At 44.9% G+C, this 25097-nt stretch overlaps 1 protein-coding gene across 4 annotated transcripts in view; it reads left to right on the top strand.

Annotated features, from left to right (window-relative positions):
* PALM2AKAP2 (PALM2 and AKAP2 fusion) overlaps positions 1-25097 on the top strand; it is a 399871-nt gene that overhangs the window by 76121 nt on the left and 298653 nt on the right. For all 4 annotated transcript variants that reach the window (XM_054584541.1, XM_054584539.1, XM_054584538.1 and 1 more), the window contains exon 2: positions 20851-20896. In XM_054584541.1, coding sequence (XP_054440516.1) covers positions 20851-20896 — 46 coding nt within the window. The remainder of the gene's footprint in view (positions 1-20850; positions 20897-25097) is intronic.

The raw sequence follows: 25097 nt of genomic DNA, 5'->3' as shown, positions 1-25097 counted from the left end.
CCTTGTTGCTCTGTGGAATTCAGGCTTGCTCACCACAATCGTGCCCATGGTTAGGCAATGGTCACATGGAAGGCGTGAAGAGAAAGCGGGGGAGAGACAGGACAGAAATTGAAACAGAGACAGAAGAAAATTTCTGTATTTACTGTAATATTCTTTGCTGTATAGAAATTGTTACTTCATATGAAGTGTTTCCAGTGTGCCCAGCATTTTATGGAACCAACGTGAAAACCTTAAAAATTGGCCCTGACCAGTGTGGCTCAATTGGTCTGGCATCACCGAGCAATGCAAAATGTTGCCGGTTTGACTTCCAGTCAGAGCACATGCCTGGGTTGCAGGTTCGGTCCCCAGCTGGGGCATGTGCAGGAGGCAACCAATCAATGTTTCTCTCCCGCATTGATGTTTCCTCTCCCTCTCTCTCTCTCAAAAATAAATAAATAAAATCTTTCTTTTTTAAGAAAGAAAGAACACCTTGAGTATTATTATCCCCATTCTGCAGATGAGGGCACTGAGGTTCAGATTGTTTAAGTGGTATGTCCCCAGACAGAACCCTGGTAAGTGGAGAACCAGTATTAACTGGGCTTTGGTTTGAAAGACTTTGTTTTGTGGACTTCTCCAGGCCTCTTCTACCCTGAAGTCTAGCCAACGAGTGTGAATGAGAACCATAAGCTCCAGAAGGAAGGCTCTCTCTTTCACTGACCCAGAAACTCGCTCACTGTGAGCCCAGAAAGTAGCACTGTGCCCACCACATAGTAGGTGTTCATTAAATATTGTTAAACAAACCAAGAAAAGATGAATCTATCTTTCTGATCCTTCTAATGAACTGAATTTTCCCTCCCAATAGCTCACTGGGAGGTTTCCGGCTGTTACAGTTTTATTATTTTTAAAAGTTTCCTTTTTTTTGCTCAAAGTAAAATGCAAATTATCTCTTAATCTCTGCATTTTTTGTCAGGATACATTATCCCAACATGTGTGTTGAAGGAGTGTGAGTGAGTTCCAGTACCGCCTTTTGGACTATCTGTTGTTATTTGAATGAAGACTTTATGTTCATTAAAGACCACTCCAGAGGCAATATTCAGCTAATAATTACTTACTACGTTCTATATCTAGACCACAAAAAATAAAAATCAACTTGTAAAATGAACTTAATGTGAACACCTAGAAATAATTTTAATAAGTATGTAATGTTTTAGATAGACTTGAATACAAAATTGGCTATATAAAAAATATATTGGAATAAAAGGGAAATCTAATCTTACTGTCTTTTAAATTGCTGGCAAACTAATTGGGTACATGGTAAATTTCTTCCCAAATAAGAGTATTGCTTTTCCAAAAACAGTGTGAATTTTCGAAAGCAGACGAGAGTATGTCAGGAATGATGATAATATCACAGAGTGGAATGTTGTGAATGATGTCTGAGGACAAAAATAAACAATGTAAAACATGATATTCTATCATATGAACATGTATCCTTCCCAAAGTGTTTCAGGAAATGCTGAGAAGTTTTCAATCCTTTGTAATTGTGTCTCCAAAATAATTCCTCTTTTGGCAATGAACCTTGGGCAGTGGGAATCTAGTGGCACCCGGTTGTTGGCCTAGGTAGCCATATTTTATTTAAAATATTTGTCTGTTTAATACTGTGGACCTTTCCAATGAAATATTATCTCGGAGTATAATAAAAGTCCATTTAAAATTACATGCTCGATGTGTGGAACAGTACTAACACATGCCTTTAAATTAATCGATCGATTATGCTCAGTGGCAGATTTGCCATCCCAGACCTGCAGAGGAAATTGTAGGAGCTGGCAATTTCCTGAAATAGTAGTGTGCACAGCTACCTGGCAACAACACAGCAGAGTCTGTGTTTTATCGTTGCAGCTCAGGCTAACGTAACTCACTTGCTGAGGACCAGAAGGAAACCTAAATTATTCTAAAGGAGCAAAGAGTGCTTTGGCATGCTTTTTTTTTTTTTTTTTTTTTTTTTGGTCACCACTTGCCTTGAGCTTTGAGAGAATGAGAAATTTTAAAAAGAGAAATAGGAAAACAGCATAGAGGAAGTGATCTTTTTCCTTGGAAGACATGGTTTTCCTATCAGCCATGCACCTGGATGCTACTCTGTGCCATTCTACAGGGAGGTGGGCCCAGAGGGAGGAAAGGGATGGGGGTTGCAGAGAGCAGACACCAGAACAAACATTAGCACTCTAGGGTTAGGAAAGTTTGAGTGCCAGGGGAGCGCTCACATGAAAGCATGCGGCCACCGTGGGGAGAGAAGAGGAGGCTGTGAGGCCGCTGTCCAGGGAGTCAACAAGGGTAGAGGCTCTTTGAGGACCGATCTGGAGAAAGCCAAGGAGGCCTCCTTGAGAAGAAGGTGCAAAGAGCAGAGCTAGAGATTTGGGTGGGTTAGCACATCCTGGAGTGCAGCGTGACATGGAAAACAGACTGATGTTTACTCAGAGGACAGAGGCAGCACGGCACCTGAAATCTGGCAGGCTCCATTCCTCCTGTCTGCCCTGCAGATGCCCGGTGCATTGCCAAGTCCTTGTAATTCCCTCCACCTACTCAGAGCTGCCCCTTCCTGTCCATCTCTCAGACATTAGACCAGGGAACGGAGACCCCCAGCTCTACTCCCAGCCTGCCTGAATGTAACACCCTGCTCTTCCACCTGCTGGTTTTGTAATCCTGGGTAAATTCCCTATCCTCCCTATGCCTCAGTTTTCTAATCTGAAAGATGGGAATGATAATACGAGTACCAGCCTTATGGAATTGTTGGGAGTGCTAAATGAATGAACACTTGGGAAACACCCACATGGTCCCGGGCATAGGGTAAGTACTCCATGTTAACTGCTGTGTTTGTTTCCTAGGGCTAATGTAACAAAGGTACCAAAACTAGAGGGCTTAAAACATCAGGAATGTATTTCCTCACTGTTCTGGAGGCCAGGAGTCTGAAGTCAAGGTTTCAGCAGGGTTGATGCCTTCTGGAGTCTCTGAGGGGATTCTGTTCCGTGCCTCCATCCTGTGTTCTAGGTGCTGCTGGCGTCCTTGGTGTTGTTTGGTTTGTGGCAGCCTAGCTCCTTTCTCTGTCCTTCCTCACATGGCCAGCCATCTCCTTCCTCTTATAAAGACAGCAGTCACTGGGTTTAGGGCCCACCCTAAATCCAGGATTATTTCATTACAAAATCTTTAATTACATCTGCCAAGACCCTATTTCCAAATAAGGCCATCCTGGCAGGTACAGAGAGTTAGAACTTGGACATATATTTTGGGGGACTATTCAACCCACTAAAGTTGTCATAATTACTATTTTCAACTCAGGAGCTTATTGTCTCTTCTCTAAATCCTGAAAATAGCCTCCCTGGCTACAGTCTTCACACGACAATTCATTCTCAGAAAGTAGTTCCAAATCTTGGCTGTTGTAAATAACACTGCAATGGACATAGAGGTGCATATATTCTTTTGAATTAGTGTGTTGGGTTTCTTCCGATGTATTGCCAGAGGTGGAATTGCTGGGTCATAAGGCAGTTCCATTTTTAATTTTTTGAGGTAACTCTATACTGCTTTCCACAGTGGCTGCACCAATCTGCATTCCCACCAACAGTGCACAGGGGTTCCCACATTCTCGCCAACACTTGTTTTTTGATTTATTGTTGACAGCAATTCTGACAAGTGTTATCATTGATATCATTGAAGGTGATATCATTGTGGTTTTAAGTTGCATTTCTCTGATGATTAGGGACGTTGAGAATCTTTTCATGTCTATCTGTATGTCCTCTTTGGAGAGGTGTCTATTTATATACTTTGCCCATTTTTTAATTGGATTGTTTGTTTTTTTGGTGTTGAGTTACATGTTTTTTCTAAATTTTGGATATTAACCCCTTATCAGATGTGTCATTGGAGAACATGTTCTCCCATTCAGTGGGTTCTTTTCATTTTGGTGATGATTTCCTTTGCTGTGCAAAAAACGTTTAGTTTGATGTAGTCCCATTTGTTCATTTTTTTCTTCTACTTCCCTTGCCTCAGGAGATCTATCAGAAAAAATATTGCTGTGAAAAGTCTGAGATATTACTGCCTATGTTTTCTTCTAGGGTTTTTACGATTTCAGGTCAAACATTTAAGCCTTTAATCCATTTTGAGTTTATTCTTGTATATGATATAAGAAGGTGGTCAGTTTCTTTTTTAAAAAATATATTTTATTGATTATGCTATTACAGTTGTCCCAATTTTCCGCCTTTGCCTCCCTCTGCCTGGTACCCCCATTCCCTCCAGCAATCTCCCCTCTTAGTTAATGTCCGTGGATCATGCATGTAAGTTCTTTGGCTTCTCCATTTTTATACTATTCTTAACGTCCCCCTGTCTGTTTTGTACTAATTATGCTTCTTAATCCCTGCACCATTTCCCCCATTCTCTCCCTTCCCCCTCCCAGCTGATAACCCTCCACATGATCTCCATATTTATGATTCTGTTCCTGTTCTGCTTGTTTGCTTTTTTAGATTCATTTGTTGATAGTTGTGAATTTGTTGCCATTTTAATGTTCATAGTATTGATCTTCTTTTTCTTAAATAGTCCCTCTAACATTTCATGTAATAATGGCAGAGTGATGATGAGCTTTAGCTTTACCTTGTCTGGGAAGCACTTTATCTGCCCTTCTATCCTAAATGATAGCTTTGCTGGATGGAGTAATATAGGGTGTAGGTCCTTGCTTTTCATCACTTTGAATACTTCTTGCCAGTCCCATCTTGCCTGTAGTTTCTTTTGAGAAATCAGTGACAGCCTTATGGGAACTCTTTTGTAGGTACCTATCTATTTTTCTCTTGCTGCTTTTAAGATGCTCTTTTTAAGACTTTAACCTTTGGCATTGTAATGATGTGTCTTGGTGTGGTCCTCTTTGGGTCCAACTTGTTTGGGGCTCTCTGTGCTTCCTGGACTTGTATGTCTATTCCCTTCACCAAAGTAGGGAAGTTTGCTTTCATTATTTTTTTCAAATAAGTTTTCAATTTCTTGCTCTTCCTCTTTTCCTTCTGGCACCCTTATGATTCAGATGGTGGTGTGTTTGGAGGTGTCACAGAGGCACCTTTTACTAACCTTGTTTTTCTTTTTAATTCTTTTTTCTTATTGCTGTTCTGGTTGAATGCTGTTTCTTCCTTATGTTCGAAATCATTGATTTGAATCCTGGCTCATCCCCGCCACTGATGGTTCCCCATAGATTTTTCATTATTTTACTTAGTGTAACCTTCATTTCTTCCTGGGTCTTTTTTATTTTGTTTACGTACTCGATGAGTTCTTTGAGCATCCTGAGCACCAGCATTTTACACTCTGCATCTGATAGGCTGGTTATCCCCATTTAATTTAGGTCTTTTTCTGGGGGTTTTTTCCTGTTCTTTCATTTGGGCCATATTTCTTCGTCTCCTCAATTTGGCAGCCTCCCTGTGTTTGTTTCTGTGTATTAGGTAGAAGAGCTGCTTTGATTCCCTGTCTTAGTAGCATGGTCTGTTGTATAAAAGGCACCTGTAAATTGTGTGAGGCAGAGCCTTAGGTAGTCGCCAGGGTGAGGCAACCTGTTTCACACTTTGTGGCTCTGTGTCTGGGAGGGTTCAGAGAGGGGACAGTGTTGCTGCCTGTCTTCTGGAGGTTTGGCTGGCAATTGCCCCGTGCAACTGATACCCTTCCAACTGTTGCCCTGGTGCTGAATCCAAGAGGTTGTGGGTCTGTGTACTTTTTAAGTTTGCCGGGGCCCTTGAAGCCAAATCTCCTGAAAATATGGCAGTTTCTTCTCCTGGTGGTTCAAACCTCCACTGGTTTTTACAGCCAGAGGTTTTGAGGATTTATCTTCCTGGCACTAGAACCCTGGGCTTTGCAGCCTGGCCTGGGGTTGGGATCATTTGCTCCCAAGGTACCCCTCCCGATTTTTATCTACTACATGTGCATGTGGGACCGCCCAATTCACAGCCACTGCCTCTCTGTGCCACACTGTGTCTGCGCTACACTGCCTCTCTGTCCTCTCCACCTGTCTCTACATCTCTGTCCCTCTTATCCATCTGGATGAATGTGGCTTCTTTAAATCCTTGGTTGTTGGACTTCCATACAGCTCGACTTTTTGATGGTTCTGAGTGTTATTTGTTTTGAGATCTAGTTGTAATTCTTTCTGTGGTTGCATAAGGAGGCAAAGCATGTTTACCTATGCCTCCATCTTGACCAGAAATCAGAAGGTAGTCAGTTTCACTTTTCTGCATGTGTCTATCCAATTTTGCCAACACAACTTATTGAATAGAGTATCTTTACCATATTGTATGTTTTTGCCTTCTTTGTCAAATGTTAATTAACTATACAGGCATGGATTTATTTCTGGGCTCTCTATTCTGTGTCATTGATCTATATGTCTGCTTTTATGCCAGTACCATGCTGTTTTGATTACTATGGCCTTGTGGTTTAGTTTGATATTACGTAGCATGCTCTCTCCAACTTTGTTTTTCTTTCTCAAGATCGCTGTGACTATTCAGAGTCTTCTGTGGTTCCATATAAATTTTTGGAATATTTGTTCTAGTTCTGTGAAATATACCATTGGTATCTTGATAGGAATGTGTTGAATCTATAGATTGCTTTGGGTAGTAAGGACTTTTTATTGATGTTAATTCTTCTATCCATGAACATAGTACATACCTCCACTTATTTTTATCTTCACTTTTTTTCTTTAGTGTCTAATAATTTTCCAAGTACAGGTCTCTTACATCTTTGGTTAAATTTATTCCTAGGTATTTTATTCTTTTTGAAGCAATTGTGAATGCGATTGTTTTCTTAGATTCCCTTTCTGGTAGTTCATTATTGATGTATAAAAATGCAACTGATTTCTGGATATTTATTTTGTAGCCTACTAACTTACTTAATTCATTTATCCGTTCTAACAGTTTTGTGGTGGAATCTTTAGGGTTCTCCAGAGACTCCAATAAAGTCAGTCTGGAGCAGGCTCAGTGATTTGTGAACGGTTAAAAGTACAAATTCCATCTCTGCCACAACTGCTCTGTATGGCCTTAGATAGTTTCTTAATTCTTCATATCTGAAGTAGAGAAAATAATAATGCCTCTTCATAGAATTGCGATCAGTTAATATAGCAGTAAGAAGAGTTTGACATGATTGAGTCCAATCACTGCTATCATCATCATCCTCATTGATGAAATTCTAGATCAGTGGTTCTTAACTGCAGGTGAATAATAAAATCACCTGGGAAAAGTAAAATCAGATGCTGATATAGTTGATCTGGAGTGGGTCTTGGGGAGGGGTGTTATTTGAAAGCATCCCAGGTTTAATGCAGAATCACAGGTGAGACCCAGCAGGCCCTAGATCGGTGCTTCTTAAGCTTGAATGCACATGTGATTCACCAAAGAATCTGGTAAAAATGCAGATTTTGACTCAGAAGGTTTCAGACGAGCCCAGAATCACATTTTAACCATGATGCCCATGTTGCCATCCACAGACCACACCATGAGTAGCAGGCTTTAGAGTCAAACCCCTGACAATAAGCAGACAAAACCCACAGCTTGGTTGGCGGTTCGGTGTTAACACACAAACCAATTGAGACAGAGGCCACGTGGTTCCTGGTTACACCCAGGCCTGTCCGATGCCTAGTGCCGCACTCTGCCTGGAAGCTTCCCTGGCCCCTCAATAACACAGCCAAACCCTGAGAGGAGATGCAGTCAGGCTCTCCCTGACTTCTCTGATAGATATGGCAAGTGAACATCCATTGCTGTCCCCGGAGTCCTTTCAAAGGGCATTTAAGGAAATACCTCACGCTTAGCACCTCACTCTTCAGGTTGTGCAACTCAGGGTCATCGCTTTGCCCATAAAAGGGTCATTTGTGTGTGTCTAAACTGCCAAGTCAATGACCCTGTCAAGTGGGAAGAGTATGATTGCCTCTGCTTTTGGCATAAATGATTTGAGTGTTTTTCAAACACCATTAAATGCCCTCAATTTGATCCAGGTGTGACAATCGGAGGCCTCCAGTCAAACTGGGCAAGCGAGAGGGGTGGAAGGTTTCAGTCAGAGGCGGTTGACAGGTGTATGATATTAATTCTGCAAGCCTGTATCTGCATCTTCTTGCAAACTCCGTGTGACTTCCTCTAAGCCACCTTCTGCAAGGTTGAGGTTGTAAGCAGAGGGCCTTGCTGCTTGGGTATAGAACATGGGATTCAGAGCATCGTGAATCACCCTGAAGGCACAGCTGAGAGCATCTTCACTTAGCTGCACATGTTTAACTTTACAGCATCCTTTTGCTGTGTGTCAGTTAGGCACCAGCAGTGAGTCATTTAAAAACCTGATTACAAAGACTCTTACTTTTTACATGGCAAACCTATCCTGTTTTTCATGTTTTGATTCCTAAAATCTGGAGTTGGCACTCATTTTTTTTCCAGAAGGCATGCATTATCTATCATCCTCGTCGCCAGAACAATAAAAGCCAACACAGACTTCCCCATGTATTGAGCAAAATAGATATTACTAGCCTCAGTTTACCTAGGATGAAATTGGGGCCTGAGAAGTTAAGTATCTTGCCCAGGTTCCCCTAACTAATAAATACGGAGCTGGTATTTGAACCCAAAGCACTCTGGCACCGATGCTTGTCACCACTGCGCTAGACTCCTTTTGTAAGAATGCTGCTACTCAGCATTTATGAGAGTGCTTAGTACCTGCCAGGCCTAGGCCAAGGCTCCACATGGATTATCTCCTTTTGCCTTCACAGTGCCCATATGGGTGAGGCACTGTTCATTTCATTTTCTTATTGAGGAGGCCGATCTTGGAGAAATAATGTCATTTCCCCGTTTACCCTCCCCCTTGTAAGCACTCACCTGGGGTTTGAACCCGAGGAGCGCACTCCGATGCCTCTTGCACCCTGACGCTCCTCTCCTGCAGCCCTCAAGAGACGGTGTCCTGGCTCTGCCCATGCATTGCTTCCATCGGTGCCCTCCTGTGCCCGCTCCGCCAAAGCCCCTTTTGCCACGCCCGCTAACATGTTCGCAGGTCGCGGGATCAGGATGCGGACATCGTCGGAGGCCATGATTCTGTCCGCACTCACACGCCGTTCCGTCCTCCTCCCACGTGACTCCTGCCTGGTCCCCTGTCTGTCTCCTGCTCACATCTTCTTCCCTCCCTCATCCCTGGCAGCTGGGGTGATCTTTTAAAATCTAAACGTATCCCTTCACAGCTTGTCTAAACCCTCCCACGGGCATGGTCTGACCGGCAACTCTCTGGCCTCCTTTCTCCTGTCGTGTCCCCTCGCTCCCTCTGGCCCTGTCACGCTGGGTCCTGGCGATTCCTGCATGCAGTGTGCCAAGGCTTCCCGGTTGCTGCCGCCTGAGCCCGACGCTCTTCCTCAGCACTTGCGTGGCTTTGTCACTTGCTGCATTCAGGTGTCTCTGATGGATTGTCATGTCGCCATCTCCATACCACTATCTTTTCTTCACGTGGCTGGTTTTCTTCAGAACTTTTCTGAAGTCATGTTGTAGTGCTCCCTACTTTTAGCATCTCTCTCCCTTTTCTGGAGCGAAAGTGCAAAAAGGCAGCTTCTTTGTCTTGTTCTCTGCTCTTCCCCAGCACTTAAGACAATGCTTGGTGTGAAGTGTGTGCCCAATATATTGTAAGGAAGGAAGGAAAGAAGGAAGGGAGGGTGAGACGGAGGGAGGGAGGAAGGGAGGAAGAAGTCGCTTAATTACTGTCCTTTTTTTTTTTTTTATGAGGCCTTATCACTTAGGGAGGATGCTACTACTACATATATCTCAAAAAGAAAGGAATCACTTTTACCTCTTTCAAATGCATATTATTTATAATACAGTTAAATTGTCCCAACATTTAAACAGTCCCACTGAAGTTACACGCTCTCATCAGCACAAGCTTGTTACTCAGTATGATTAATCTGCGGATGAGAAGCTGTGTGCCCAGAAACTCTGTGTGTCTATATCCTCTTCTGTAAAATGGGGATAATACTGAGAGTGCCGCGCTCCAATAGTGCAGTGCTGCTATGAGGATTACGTTAAAGTTGGCAAAGCAGTTAGAAGTGATCCAGGGACAGAACAAGCATCATGTAAGAGTTTATTCCATTTTTAAAAACCAGGCTTTTACACTTACATTTAAACTATTCTCTCCAATACGCAATTCAACCTTTATTTAATTCAGAAAAGCACTTGGAAACTTTCAGGTTTTTACTGGAAATCAATTCGTTTCTACTCTCCTATAACCAGAGAAAATACTAATTTACACTCCTGTTAAAACCAAATGGCAAAAGTGCATCTTTGCCCATTTCTTTTTTTCCACTAGTGGTCATAGTCTTACCAAATAAGTGTTTCCTCTGTGGACTAGGGCTGCTACCATGTGTTTTTTTAAACTAATAGGATTATCAAATTTTGATAAATTTGCTCAGAGGGCAAGTGCAAAATCTCAAGGCTGCTCTGCAGCCCATCCTAAAGGACAATATCCTTTTCCAGGGGATGGGGGGTTGAAACTTGACACTCATTTGTTGCTTGCCTCATTAGGTCACCACCTTGGAAGGCTGCTTCCCCCTTACCAAGGAAAAACCTGCTCCATTTGTTTTGGCTCCAACCATCCTAACAGTGTATTGGATTCAGTGATAGACTGTTTTCCTTGGAAGCTGGAGAGTCCAGTGGTTTTGAATCAAGCTTGAATTCTTGCTGCAAGCTCCAAACTGGAAGTCAAATGACTTCACCCAGCAGTGGTAGAGTCGGGGAGGAGCTGGGGCAGGCCTCTGGAAAGTGGATTTTGAATATTGGAGGCTGTTCATCATGGGGTCTAATGAGGTAGAAGCTAACGCTCTTTGAGGGTGATGTGGACAAACCGTTGTATTATCCTGTTCAAAAACAGGATCCTTATATCTGCTTTTGTTTGTTGTTATTGTTTCCATCTAGAACAGAAAGCAGTTTTAAGCTAGTTCTGTGAAGCAAGAATGAATTGAAAGGAGACCTACTGTATATGGATGCAAGACAGATCCCTTCTGGGGCAGACTGAGTGAAGGCTGCTCTAGGACTAAAGGCTGGATGGACGTAAGGTCAGATGAAGCTTTGGTCAGAGAAAGACGACAGCAGAGGTAGCCCGCACCCAGGCAGGAATCCCTGGGAGCCTGTACCTCTTCTCTGCCAGCAGCCGTGAGTGGGAACTAAGGAAGAGCAGCTCTCAGAGCAGACAGTGGGCAGCGTGGACAGCCATTGGCTAGGTCAGGGGAGATTCAGGACTGATCCGGGGTTGCCCAGACTTCCGGTGATTTGCGTTAATAACCAAGATGAGCACCCAGGCTCTTGGGGATAAATCCACTCTTGTCACTCTCAATTTTTTCAATATTCTAGGTTGCAGAGCAGAGATTTGGGGCTTCTAAGTGTGTCTGTGGAAGAATTCAAGGGCTTCCTGAAAGCTCAGAATTGTATACGAAATCATGTATCCATGTGCATTGTCCCAGGAAACAGCCCATAGTTCATATCAGATTCTCAGAGGGATTCTGTGATCTGCCCTCCTGCCAAGCTTAGAACCACTATTCTAGGTGGTGTCATAAATCACAACCTAGAATATGCTGTATTTTTTGTCTATCAGGACATGTGCAGAATTTGGCAAAGCCTTGGACTGCAAACTCTAGAGGTAAGAAGCGAGAGTGAAGAGCATTCATGAGAAGGTTCTGATCTAGTCTGAAGGGCCGGCCATATTGGGCATGTCTGGTATCTTAGTCAGCTCAGGCTGTTATAACAAGTTACCACAGACTGGGTGGCTTACACAACAAACATTTATTTCTCATAATCCTGGAGCCTGGGCAGTCTGAGATCAGGGTGCCAACAGATTTGGTTCTTAGCAAAGGCTTTCTGCCTGGTTTGCAGCTGGCTTTTTTCTTGCTGTGTCCTCACATGGTGGAGAGAGAGAAGAAAGCTCCCGACTGTCTTTTCCTACAAAGGTACCAAGCGGGTGATGAGGGTTCCACTCTCATGATCTAATCACCTCCCAAAGCCCGCACGTCTATCACATTGGGGACGAGGGTTTCAATATATGAATTTGGGGGGGGGGGGGTACAAACATGCAGTCCTCAGTGCCTGGTGCTGGGCCCAGCAAGCAACTCTGGAGCCTTCACTCACACACAGGCACATCTGTGTGGGAACACATCCAGAGTGATACAGATTATCGATGAATAAACAAGGTTGTGTTCGTATTATAAAAGGGTATTCACTAAGCACCCACAATATACGAGGAGCTTTGGATGCATTACCTCATTGGATCATCACAATAATCTTATGATAGAGTGACTTAAGCTCAGAGATGTCAAATGACCTTCTCAAGGTCATTAAGGAGTAGAATTGGGATTTAAGGTCAGGTTTGTCAAGTCCATGCTTCCTCCCAACTTGAGTAAACAGCCTTCATAGTGGCTTGGGGGACATTGATTTATCTGTCAGAAAGTCACGCACTATGTTAGGAACTGGGAGGAATAACCGCTTTTCTTTCCCAAAGGGCCTGTCAGGCAAACCCCGTGGGAGTGGGATTTCTGCAGTTCTGCGGAGTTAACGTGAGAGGACTTGGAAAGTTAGAAGAGGGAGGGGGAGGCTGCATTCCAGGCATAGCTCATGGTATGAGAAAGCACCAAATTTGGAGTGGGACAAACAGATGAAGAAGGTGTCGAGTTCTCTGGGGAGGAGTAGAGGGGACTGGAGGCTAAAAAGAGTAGAGCTCTGGCAAGATGCTGTGGTGACTTAGCTGAGCCTCAAACAAAGGGGAACCATCCCAGACTGCAAGGAGCCTCCTCTCCCCCACCCCCACGGAGGGAAATTCCACACAATGAAGGGGACACAGTCCCAGATGGAAACTGACTGCCTGTTCTGCAGGGAGGTCTTCAATTCTAGCAGAGAACTAACTCTCTGGTCACAGGAAAAGCTATCTGAGTTGCAGTGACTTGTCCATTTGTAAAAGATGGTTTAACAAGGGCTGGACTTAGGGGTGAATGAATGGTAAGGAATTAGAGGAGGAAAAACAGTAACCGAGTGGGAAGAGGGACCAAGCAGGACTGGCAGGAGGCACCTGGGTCCTCACACAAGCATCGGCGATCTTGCATCCAATCCCGGGTGCACAGCACTGAATCCGACCCCATCTTGGCGTGCAACAACCTCCCTGTCCTCCGCCCCACCCCAGGAAGGAGACCGTGGGAGAGAAAACAACAGGAACGGGATCGCAGCTGAAAGCAAGCTCAGATCTGTGTCAGAAGGAGCCCTGCCAGCGGCCCTGCTACCTGTCTGCATGGGGACAGACACTGCTTTCACTGGGGAGGCTTGGAGAACTGCTGAGTGTCCCTATCAGAGCAGCTGGGCAGACTTGGGAACTCATGGGAGCCTGGGAACTGCTTTCGCCAGCGCTCAAGATCTGAGTCTTGTTTGTGCTCACGCCCTTCTCAGAAGCCAAGGGTGCAGACGCTACAATGAAAACACGTTCCTTTGTCAAGTCAGCACAGGCTCCATCCTGGGAGCCTCTGGAGGGGCTGCCTTGCACGTGCTGGGGCACCCCCACTGTTCCTGGCTCCCACTCAAGCAGCCTCCTCTGTTCCACCCCCACCTCTCCAAGGATGCGTTCTCCTCTAGTGGGATAAATTTAGCTCTAAATGAATGCAGAAAAAGAGAGCACATTAATGTAAACACACACCAAATAGCTTTCAAAATAGGTTTGACATACTTACAATTGGCAGAAATGATCCAAGTTTTTCTTTTTCCTTCTCTCCTACTTCTCTTTGTTTCTTCCCTCTCATCCTTGGACCCCCGTACCCTTTTCTGCATTTATTTAAGCTAATTCAATATGTAGATCAGAATATGGTGCTGTTTGTCTTTGGACAGATAAAATAGAAGTCACTCAAGTGGCTGAGGATTAACAAGAAGTCAGAGAGAGCCCTGACTGGTGCGGCTCAGTTTTTGGGTGTCATCTTGCAAAGGGAAAGTTTGCTGGTTCGATTCCCAGTTAGGACATATGCCTGGGTTGCAGGTTTGGTCCCTGGTTGGGGCATGTACAGGAGGCAATCAATCAATGTTTCTCACATCGATATTTCTCTCCCTCCCTCCCTTCCACTTTGTCCAAAAAATAAAATAAATAAATTTTTTTTAAAAATGAGGGAGAAGTCAGAGAGAGCCCCCAGGGCATGGGTCATTTTCATGTATTGTTTGGGTCGGCTTAGAAACCCATCAGAAACTTCTAAGCCTCTTTTGTCTTTTCTCCTGGTGGGCTGAGCCTGTGGCTGCTGCAGGACTTTATGCGGGTCCTCCCGACGTTTCCAGGCTGACCTGCCAGAATCTCCCTGAGCCCTTCACTTTGAAGTCATCCCTTTCACTGCAGTCCTTCAAGCACACAGAGCATTTATAGTTCTCAAAGCACTTTCTCACTCACGAGTTCCTTTAATCCTTCTAAGTACCTTGTAGGGAAGTTAGCTCTGCCTATTCCCAGTTTACAAATAGAAAACCTTAGCTCAGAGTGGTTAAGTGACTTGTCTGAGGTCATACAGTTGGTGGCAGAGTTAGGATTAGGACCTAGAATCAAGACTTTGTCTTGTGCTCTTCCAACTCAACCTTGAGCTGCTTCTGGGGAAGGCAGTTTGTCCAGGAGGCCCCAGATGGGAGGGTTAGTTATTTAGTCAGTAGCAATTTTTAAGATGGTGACCTTTCAGTGATACAGGCTCAGAGAGGCTAAACTCGAGTTGGATCCATTGGCCAGTGTGTGGAGGGTGGTCTAGGAGTGGACTTGGAGTATTAAGACTCTCGACACCCCAAAAGGCATCACAAGAGCTCAGCATCCATAGGTGGAAGGAGCCGAAGCTAGACTTTCCAATTTCACTACTCCTCCCCCAATCAGGAGTGCACACAGGATTTAGTTCATAGGCCACTGGCCCTCTGCCCCCAACCCCACAGGAAGTCTGTCCCTTGTCAGCAGTGCTGACTTGCAGAACGTGTATGGCATTATCGAATCATGGCTAACAATGAAAGTGTTGATGGCCACACTACAAAAAGGGATTCCAAGCTGACGGGGCACATCGTGGTCATTGTACTGAGGCAAACTAGACTGTCCCCTAAACTCTCTGAGAAGCTGATGACCCGATTGTGTCTCCTGGCATTAGAGAATCAGACTGGCCTTCCCGAAGACTCTTTCGCTTTGTAGCTAATTCACACCCACACTGAGAATTGACTCCACCAAGAAGCACTTTTAATATGTAGGTAAGTTTTTTTCCTCCTAAACACTCCAAAATTAAGCTTTCTTTTCCATCGCTTCCTAGGATGTAATCTAGCTCCTCTTATGGGTCCCCTCTCATTCTTCCTTGTTTATAATTACTAAATTGATCCAATCCAAAAGATAAGATTGTAGGAGTATATGAATCATTAAAAGGGGAATCTGGTGAACAAATTTCTAGACAATAAATGACACAGAACAGAATCCTCCCTTTTAAAAGATGAAAAGAGAGAAGTATCCGCTAAGGTGAGGAACTTTAAGAACACCAAAAGTTCATTAACAACAACAACAACAACAACAAAAACCTACATAAAAGAGTGGATAGAATCAAGTGACTCGATTTAGTCCATGATATTTTTAATGAAGCAATAATGGGGTCAAGTAGTTATGACCTACTGTGGCCACTCTCAAGCATTTTATATCTGTTATTCTGATTTATCACAATATCCTGATGAGGTTGGAGTTATTATTCCCCATTAAAGATGAGGAAAATGAGTCTAAAAGGATTCAAGATAGTGTAGTTGGTGAGTCTGCGGGTGGCTTCTGACTTGTTTTCAGAGCTTGCGCCTTTTTCCTGCGCTGCACCTCTCGCTTCCTGATCCCACGTTTCAAAACTTTTGTCAATAACAAAACTATTACGAACAAACATCTGAATGTTTAGTAAGGTAAATGAAGAACACTCACTCACTATCCCGCTATAATTCCTAATACTCCTGTAACACCTCAGTTCCTCTGTGACTCACAAGTCAGTCCACTGACACAGCCAAAGCTAACCCAGAGCAAAGGAAACCCGCAAACGGAAATGCAAGCGCTCATTTCTAGAGAGATTCCCGGTTGCTCATATTGAATCTGCTATGCGGAGACCCTAGCCACGTACGCCTTATGTGCCACCCAGCCTAGCTTATTGCCTGTGCAGAAGGGTGAAGTTGGTAGTGAGTGAGTGTGCATTAGATGGCCTAGCTTTCCCAGCTGATGGAAGGCTCATGGGTTGAGACTGATGGCACAATGGTGAGGGAACTCAGAAAAATAGAAATGATTTGTTTTCTAACTTTGTTCTCTTAACTTCTTTCTGTCTCCTTATACCACAGGCACTCCCTGTATGAATCTGTCATTTGAACCTCATCGTTAAAAACAGCACATACTTGAAATCCCATCAACTTTCCGAAATTATTCACAACCACAGGGGCCAAAAGGGCTCCAAGCACTGTTCCCCTCCTTGTAACTCTGTGCGGCCATCTCATATGTTTGGAATGACCACTCATTCTACCAGGTCCTAGGCAAAAGAGAGCTGATACAAGACAAACATTTTAGAGGACGCTGGCGTTCCTTTAAAAATTGCTTTGTCAAAGGAAAGCTTCAAGTTACTATGAAATTTTACACTCTTTGCTGCTGCTCAATAAGACTTCGACATTTACTCACTCAATGAGCTTTGGCAAGTTATCTCCCTTATAGTTTATAGAGCTCCTGTTTTCCCCACAGGGGAGTAGGCTGTGATCATTTGTAGTTCCCAAAAGACTCATACCCTAAAATAGAGTTTGAAATTTTTATTAACAAAACATCTATTTTGCAAATCTAGCATTCTGTATTCTCTCTTGTAATGCTGTGCAATGCAACATCCATCAGAAAAACCATTAAACAATACAGGTGGTTCTTATGCAACACAATTTAATGTCCTAGCATGAACCAGTGATTTGTTACATGCATTATGCACTATTGTAATAGATCTTTCCAGATTTTAAATGTGTGGAGGGCAAAAAGTCACCGATATTAACACTGGAGTAGGACTTCCTTGCTGTAGCCTCATGTCTGGTATAGAATAAACAACACAATAGAAGTTTAGGAAAGAAGTGGCAAATTTGGGGTTATAAAGGTGTGTGTTTGTAATGGGTTCAATGATTATAAAATGCTAAAATTAAGACGTTTGAGGGGAGAAGTGCTGGAAGAGGAGAGAATGTTTTCCCTTTGCTTTTTGGCCAGGCAGTAGCCATGTATTTTAGATGCCTCCCCATGCTTTTGTTTCATTTAGGATTCTTAGCCCAAGCAACAGAAACATGCCTGCGGATAGGACCGGAGAAGGCATGAATTGAAAGAGCATTAAAGTAGCTCGCAGAACAGCTGAGAAGGCTAGAGAAGCAGGCTTGAGCAATGGGCAGGACCAAAGACGAGCTACTAACCTGAAAGAATTCTCTAATGCTGTGTCTTCAAGATCCTCGACAGGCGCACACGCCTGACTGTGCCCAGACTGCCTGCCCTGTGGTAGGTTCCAGAGGATGTGAGGATGCAGTGTCTGGCACTTCCCAGCTTCTATGAGAGGCGGCTCTGACTCTCACTATGGCTTGTAATATGGGAATTCCCCAAAGATGGAGAGGGGTTCACAAGTTAGGGAGCCAAAATGTATCAAAGATTCTGCTGTACTTCCAGCTGGCCAAAGCTCTCCTTTGACTCTTTGCCATACCCACTCCGACTACCCTCAATACTGAGTAAACACATTCACTGCGTATCATGGGTCTCAGTTGGTTAATATCTCAGCTGTTTAAAAACCACTGAGAAAGTACTCACAATTGGTCATGAGTCTTTTGTCTATTTCTAGTAAACTCAGTACAGTGGTTCTAAACCGCCAACCCCTTCCTCACCCCATAGAAATTTAAACCTGTACATTTATTCAGAGACATGTGCTCCAGGAGATTCTGATGCATACTTCTGGTTGTGAAACATGTTGCAATTTTGTTCCCATTTCCCATGGCTTCTTTACAAATCATTTCTACTTTTTTGAGTTCCCTCTCCATTATGCCATCAGTCTCAACCAAGGACCCTTCCATCAGTTGGGAAAAGTAGGCCACCTAATGCACACTCTCTCATGATCAGCTTCTCTTCTTCCACTTAAGATTTCTTCTCATCTTCACTGACTCCATCCTCCTGCCCTACTTTGTTATTTCTTTTTCCTGAGGCCGTGGTGGATGCTCTTTGGTCTAATCCGAGATCTATCTAATACTTATCTTCCCTTTGACTGTGTCTTTGACCTCATTTCCATGACACCTAGTTCCCATTGGCCCTGAAACATTCGAATCTCACCTGACCTAATAGCTCTTACCTTGACGCTGCTTCCCATAGACCACCTTCCTATACCCCTTGCCACCCACCCCTTCGTTCTTCACAGCCAAAGATTTGAAAGGAGTCTTTCGTACTCATGGATGCTTCTTCCCCACCTTCCACTCATTCTCAACTCTAACTGCTTCCAGGTCCATCCTCCACACACACACACCACTCTTGCAGTGTCACCCATGGCTTCCTGACTGCTCAAGCCAACGGCCCCTTCTTAGTTTGTGTCCTTGACATCTCAGGAGCATCTGACCCTGTTGGAAACCCCTCCTATTTTTTCCTCCTACTTCTCAGGTGGTACTTTCTCGGATGTCTCGACTGGGCTTTCTCCCCTTCTTGTTCTCTTTCCTCCCTCTGGCCATTCTCATTTCTTTAGCTGTAACTTCAAAGTAAATAGTACCCAAATATGCGTCATGAATCCTGATTCTTCTAACACGAGGTTCAGATCTTTCTAGTGGGTCACCTTTAAAAAGGGTGCTCAGGCCCTTCTACCCCATCTCCTCTTCCGTGACTCCTTTTACAAATTTTATGTGAAATATTTATAACATAAAATGTACCTATTAAACCACTTTCAAGCATACAGTTCTGTGGCATTAAGTCATTCACACTATTGTGCGACTCTGGCTAAGTCTCTCCACTTTGCTGGCCCCACTTTTGTCATCTTGGTATTTTCTACTCTTGCTGGGTACGCAGCCACTCTGCTGAAGAAATAACAGTTTTGTTCATGTGTGAGCTGGTGCTGAAAGTGGAGAGAAAATGAACGGTTTGAAGATGATGTTGGGTCTGAGCCAGAAGTAGAAGTTCTGAGTATCCTGGAGTGGGACTGTCCCATCTGGCATCGGCGTGGCTTTATGACACAAACGGCTCCACCAAACCCCCCCCCCCCCAACCCATTCTGAAAAGGAAGAAAAACCAGTCAGTCAGTAAAATTGTTTTGGTGACTGCATTGGTCTTCAGGCAGGGTAGTAATTGCTCATCAAGAGACAAGTATTTGCCCAGGAAAGAGATCTGGGGAAATTTCATGTGCATAACTTTTAAATGCTTTCTTAAGTCCTGCATTTAGAGAAGCATCAAGGACCTAAAGAGGGCACATGAGGGGGGGAGGTGCGGGGTGCGGGGTAAGGTTTGGTGTTTATTTTTTTGGAGGAAAAGTCTGCTTACAAATGTTGGGGATTCTGGCAGGTCCATCCTGAATGTTAAGAAGTGTTTTTGTTTGATTTTTAGCGTTTATTTCCTTTTGGACTGGTCTTATCCATCTCTTATATCCTGCCCAGGATCTGTCTGTCACAAAAGATGCACTCTAGCACTGTCGTCTGTCTTGGGGAAGAAGAGGTGAAGTATTTTCATGACCAGAACGTACTTTTCCTTCTAGAGACTGTATTGAAGTACAGACCCTCAACGAACTTCAGCCTAGAATGTCGCAGGGTAATGATAGAACAGATGGCCCTTTACATATATATGCCTGTTAACACACCTACAATAAAGCACCTTTATATACTTTATCTCATTCATTACTGACAGCTTTGTGAGGGTTACTATTGTGATCCTCCATTTTTCTGATGAGAAAACTGAGGTTCAAAGTGGTTAAGTGAGTTGCCCAAGGTTTCACAGTAAGTTGTTTAGCCCAGACTAGTTGAGCACCCAGGACTACAAGCACTTTTGGCCTCGCAGAGGCCTGTTTTGAGTTATACATCGGGCCAGCGGCCTTAATATTTGAGGACCCGGCCATCTAAAGCCAGGCGGCCCGTCCCTATTGGAAATGTCCCCACGTGGAGCCCAAGCATCTGGCATGAGCTAGAAGGCAGCTGGAAGACTCCGCGGCCACGACTGGTAGATGAGGGCGCGTGCTCGGAGCCTCCCCGCCAAGCCCCGGCTTTCTACCAGAGGCCTCTGGGTTGGCATCTGCTCCCCGGAGGCGCCTCCTCGTCCTGCTCGCGCCCCGCAGAGCGCGTGTCCACCCAGGCGCGCCAGCCGTGCGCCCTAGCGGCTCGCTGTGCGCCCGCGCTCCAGGTGCCCACCCGCACGCGCGCTGCCTGTCGGCACCTTTGGAACCACCCACTCCCTCCCCGCAGTAACAGCCCCAACGTCTCCTGCCGGTCCAGAGCCGCCGGGGGCCGCGGTTGCGGCCGTGGGTCCTGCACACCCCAGGGGCGGAGCGAGGCGCCGAGACGTAAGGGCGGAGAACGAGGACGGGGCGAGCGCGCCCTCCCAGAGGCTGCCCACGGCCCACGTTCCCAACTAGCGCAGCCGGCGGCGGCGGCGGCGGCGGCGGGGAGATGCAGTTAGCGGCGGCGCTGGGGCGCAGCCAGGCGGCCGGTCGGGCGGGGGCCAGAGGCTGAGCCCGAGCCAGCCAGGCGGGCGAGCCAGCCGCGCGCACAGCTCTGCCCGCAATCCCCTGAGCGGATCCGGCCGTCCCTCGGCTCTCCCCGGGTTCTAGCAAAGCCCCCCGGGGTGCCCATCAATTTCCTTGAGTGATTACAGCGTATATTTGTTTTTCTTTCTTCTTTCCTCTCCCTGTGTGCCCTTCTCCAGGATGGCAGAGGCGGAATTGCACAAGGAAAGGCTGCAAGCCATAGCAGTAAGTCCACTTTCATTTTATTTTCTTGCTCTATTGTCTGGGATGCAAAGGGACCCGAGTGTTTCGGGCCATCGACATTCCAGCACAGTAGCCCTCGGGGCATGTGTTGTGGGGATAGAAGTCTGTCAAGGCTCAGCTATGCTGCTTTTTCTTTTACAAGTCTTGTATAGAAACCCCCAGGGCGCGCTTTGGGCTGGGGATTTGAATGTGGAAAATTGGCTTAGAAATAAGATGCTTGCTACTGGGCTTTGGGGAACGACTGAACAGACGCTTGGTTCGGAAGAGTTGGGGGGCAGGCAGTGATTCCTGGGATATTATCACCCAGTGCTCTAATACCTCTGACTTCATACCCTGGAGAACGGAGGGATCAGTGACCGGAACGGTGGCTGCCATCCTCTCTGCGGAAACGTTTCTCTGCTAAGTGGAAAACCAGCAGTCAGCTCCACTGCCAGCCACGCGGTAGAACCTTCTCTCTGAAACCAACCAGGAGCGTTTATTTTCCCTGTTCTACTTGATATTGACAAGGGCACTGGCGCAAGCCACCACGCTGGAGGGGTCTGGGGACTCATTATACCATCTGAGTCCCGGGAATGATGTTCCAAGAGAACCCCTTTTTAATGGGTGTGGATAATCTAAAAACCCTATTTTCAGCACACAAAGGAGCAACCAGTTTTGGCAAAGTTTATATGCACTTTTAGAAAAGTGTACCCATCTGTATTTTGGTTAAAAAAAAAAAAAAAAAAAAAAAACTCTCGCAGACTGCCTAGATTTGAGCAAGCTTCCACTGTGTTGCCAATGATCCACAGATGTGGTATTTTTACTGGAGCCACTACAGCTGGATTATATATTTCCTTTGCAGAGGAGGGAATGATTACTGCTGCTATATGAAATAATAACAATTAAAAGAGAAGGTCTGTTAACATATTGGCATACAAGAATCACCAGACATTTTTCTACTTAAGTACTTTTTTTTTTGTCCAGGATTTCCCTGGAAACACACATAAATTTGTTAGAGAAATAGTGTGTAATATTTTGGAAGCAATGCATATTAAAGTGTTTTTTTTTCAATCCTTTGGACAGATTCTTAGTTGGGAAAAAGGCACAGAGGCCCTTCTTTTTAAAAGAAGCATGTGATGTGGTCTCCGTGGCTCTGAGACCCTCTTTATCAAGCTCTTCAAATCTTAAACGTCTTAGACTTCGAGAGAGTTTGTTGTCTATGTTGAAATACTGTGGTTTGCCTGTGGAGCTATCTTTGAGTTCTGGGACTCAGAACTCAGGAAGGCTGTTTTCTCTTTTCTTTCCCTTTGTGCCCATGTATTTGGATGGTTAATGAAGTTGTTTACGGTTTCTAAAGTTAGTGGCTAATACGTGGTGAACTTGATAAGAATGGAGATATTCAGTTGTTGGTGCCATGTAGCTGGTGGGGGTTTTATATAAACTGAATAATAGGCTGCTTTAACCGTCCGTGAAGTGGCTACTGCAGAGGACGTTGAGTTGCTCCCAAAGGCTGCTGCTGAAGGTTTCCAACAGTTGTCGCAGCTTCTGCCTCTGCATGACCAGCTTTACTGGATGCCCGAGGAACAGCTGAGCTTCATGAAAGGACTTGCTTTCTGAAAGGGGAGCCAGTGGCAGCTAACGCCGGGGCCGCCCCTTTCCAAGTAGGGTTGGGTAATCCCAGCAGGGGCCAAGTGGATTTTCAAGAAAGATCTAGACAGTCTTTTGGAATGCTCCTCAGTGTTTGAGAAGAATAAACACAAATACTTAGGCTTATTTAGTGATGGAGTTGAGTTTGTCCTTTGTACCTGAGAAGGTGTTGATGATTCTCTTCAATGTATCATTCTCAATGAGTATTCATATATGCTATTGTCAGTGCAGGTTTTCTAACAGTGAAATCACTGTGTGAGAGAGAGAGAGAGGAAAAAAGAGAAAGGGAGAGAGAATAAGGGATGGGGAATGGGAGTGGGGAGCTTGTGGCCACACCGGTAACTCATTCTAGTTGTGCTTTGGGTTAGAGCATACTCTCCAAATTCAGCAAACCCTGCTTCTCTCTTCTACTTCCTTAGAGTTTTCAGGAGCCCCTGGGAAGCTGACAAGCCCGCCCTCACAGCCTAGCCCTCCTGAAGTCTCTCCAGATGAGCCCTCACCTCTTCACCAACTTGGGCTCCTCTCCAAGGGGCAGAGCTGATAGACTAGGATTCCACTCTGTAGGGTCTTGGACAGTCTTTAGCCTGGTTTCAGTTCTGTCATCTACAAAATGGCCTCATAAGTTCTGCCTCCAGGGCTGATGGTAATCTTTAGATGTGATGGAGGTGAAGTACCTGGCACACAGCTGCTATTGCGTGGGGTTGAGGTGGAGCCTCCAATTCCTGTCTACACAGCTGCCTTGTCCTGGGGGTGGTTAGAGGCAACATGTCTGAAGGGTAAAGAGTCTGAACGGTCTTTTTTATCCTTTAACTCACTGGAGGCCAGAGCTCTGCCTGGGGTCACTTCCTCTAGCTGCTTCAGACATAGGTCCAGAGACGTCACTTAAGGATTCTGTTGAAACGTACTTACAGAATGCTTCTTCTTGGGATGTACTGGCAATACCAAAAAGGCAGCGTCCCCAAGTCTCAGCCACCAGAGGGAAGATTTCACCCTTTGCACACTTAAGTTCCGAAAGGGCTTGTGACTCAGAACACTTGTCGTGTGATCATCGGAGGGAAATGAAATGCTCAGAAGCTATGGCTCTTTAACAGCATCTGCCAGCTGAGTCCAGAGACCCCTCAATGAGCAGAAATGAATCTCATTCTATTTCCTGCCGAAAGCAGCACAAAGTCCATCTTTGACCAGGTGGACCTTTCATCTGCAGGGACTCTCCATGAGCTGTAATTTTAGAAGGCAGAAAATGCCTCCAGAGCAGAATGAATGTGAGTGATAATTCCAGGGACTAATAGTACAACTGCCATTTACTGAACATTATTCAGCAAGGCACCGCATGACGTGCTTTTTTCTTAACCTTAATTTGTTAGTAGTCTAACTGAGGAAATAGAAAAGCACATCAAAAATTACTGTCCAGTGCCAGGAGCACTGATGAGCACACATGTGGGGCTGGGGTAAAATAAAATATAAAATGACATTATAACCTTCCCAGTTAGCAGAAGGCATGTACTTACTTGTTTGCTGTTAGTTTCTTTATTATTTATTTGGAACAGTTAGTATGAGAAAGAAGAAGCCAAAAACATGAAGTTAAGTCAGTAGCTAATGGTACAAACTCAGTAGTAAGTTAAAGTTCATTTTTAACACCTTATGTTATTTACTAATGTACATTTTATGCCATTTAATCCTGATGATAAGCTGATAAGGTGGGAAGAACTACATTATCCATGTTTTATAGATGAGGAGCCCAACATTAACAGATAGTGTCAAAGCCAGGATTTGAACCCGGGGCGCTGGAGCCCCTATATTGACTATGTCCCCAGGATGGGAGCAGCATCTCATGATTTGCCCATGAGCTCGTCATGCGGGTGTTTCCAGCAGCCTCAGTGTGGGCCGATGACAGAGACTGACTCAGTAGCACTAGGAAAGTCCAAGACAAACCAGGAGGCCCACATCCTTTTGAGAGTCTTCCAAGCTGAGTTACGGTGCGCGGAAATGTCCGATTAAGCTATAACTGAATGAGTAATGTTCCCTTGGGGAAGAGGCCACTGGGTCTCAATGGAAACCAACTCTGGGGGAAGATGTTGTGATGTCTGCACAGCCAAGAGGAAGAGAGTCTTCCTTGGGCACATGTGAAGACAACTCAGTGTTACAGAGGTGTCCTTGGACAGAAGCGCTCAGAGCCATAGGAAGAAGGCCTCAGGCCAGCACCAGGGACCAACTGGAGTGTGTTCCTAGGCGCTGAAACAGGAAATGCCGGTCTCACCTGCACGTGGTCTTGAGAGAATTTTGTCACTTAATAAGAACCCACTCTATGGAATAATAAAAATGATCTTGTGCATTTGTACAGAACTTTACAGTTTACAAAAATCTACGCATGTTCCCTGAATTCTGAGCTATTTGAGGCAGGTTTCATTATGTCCACTTTACAGGTGAACATGCGGAGGTATCCAAGCTCACACAGTGTGATGCAGAAGAATTGTATTAAGTCCACGCTCTCCTGACTCTCGATTCCTTGTGTCAGTGGCCAGTCTGGCCTCAGATGGGTGCCCTGATAGCGGCTGGA

Source organism: Pteronotus mesoamericanus, unplaced genomic scaffold (assembly GCF_021234165.1).
Source record: "Pteronotus mesoamericanus isolate MK-2021 breed Mesoamerican mustached bat unplaced genomic scaffold, CSHL_Meso_final contig_78, whole genome shotgun sequence".
Classification (NCBI taxonomy): domain Eukaryota; kingdom Metazoa; phylum Chordata; class Mammalia; order Chiroptera; family Mormoopidae; genus Pteronotus; species Pteronotus mesoamericanus.
Note: the sequence above shows the minus strand (reverse complement) of the source record. Positions and strands in the feature narration are given on the sequence as shown.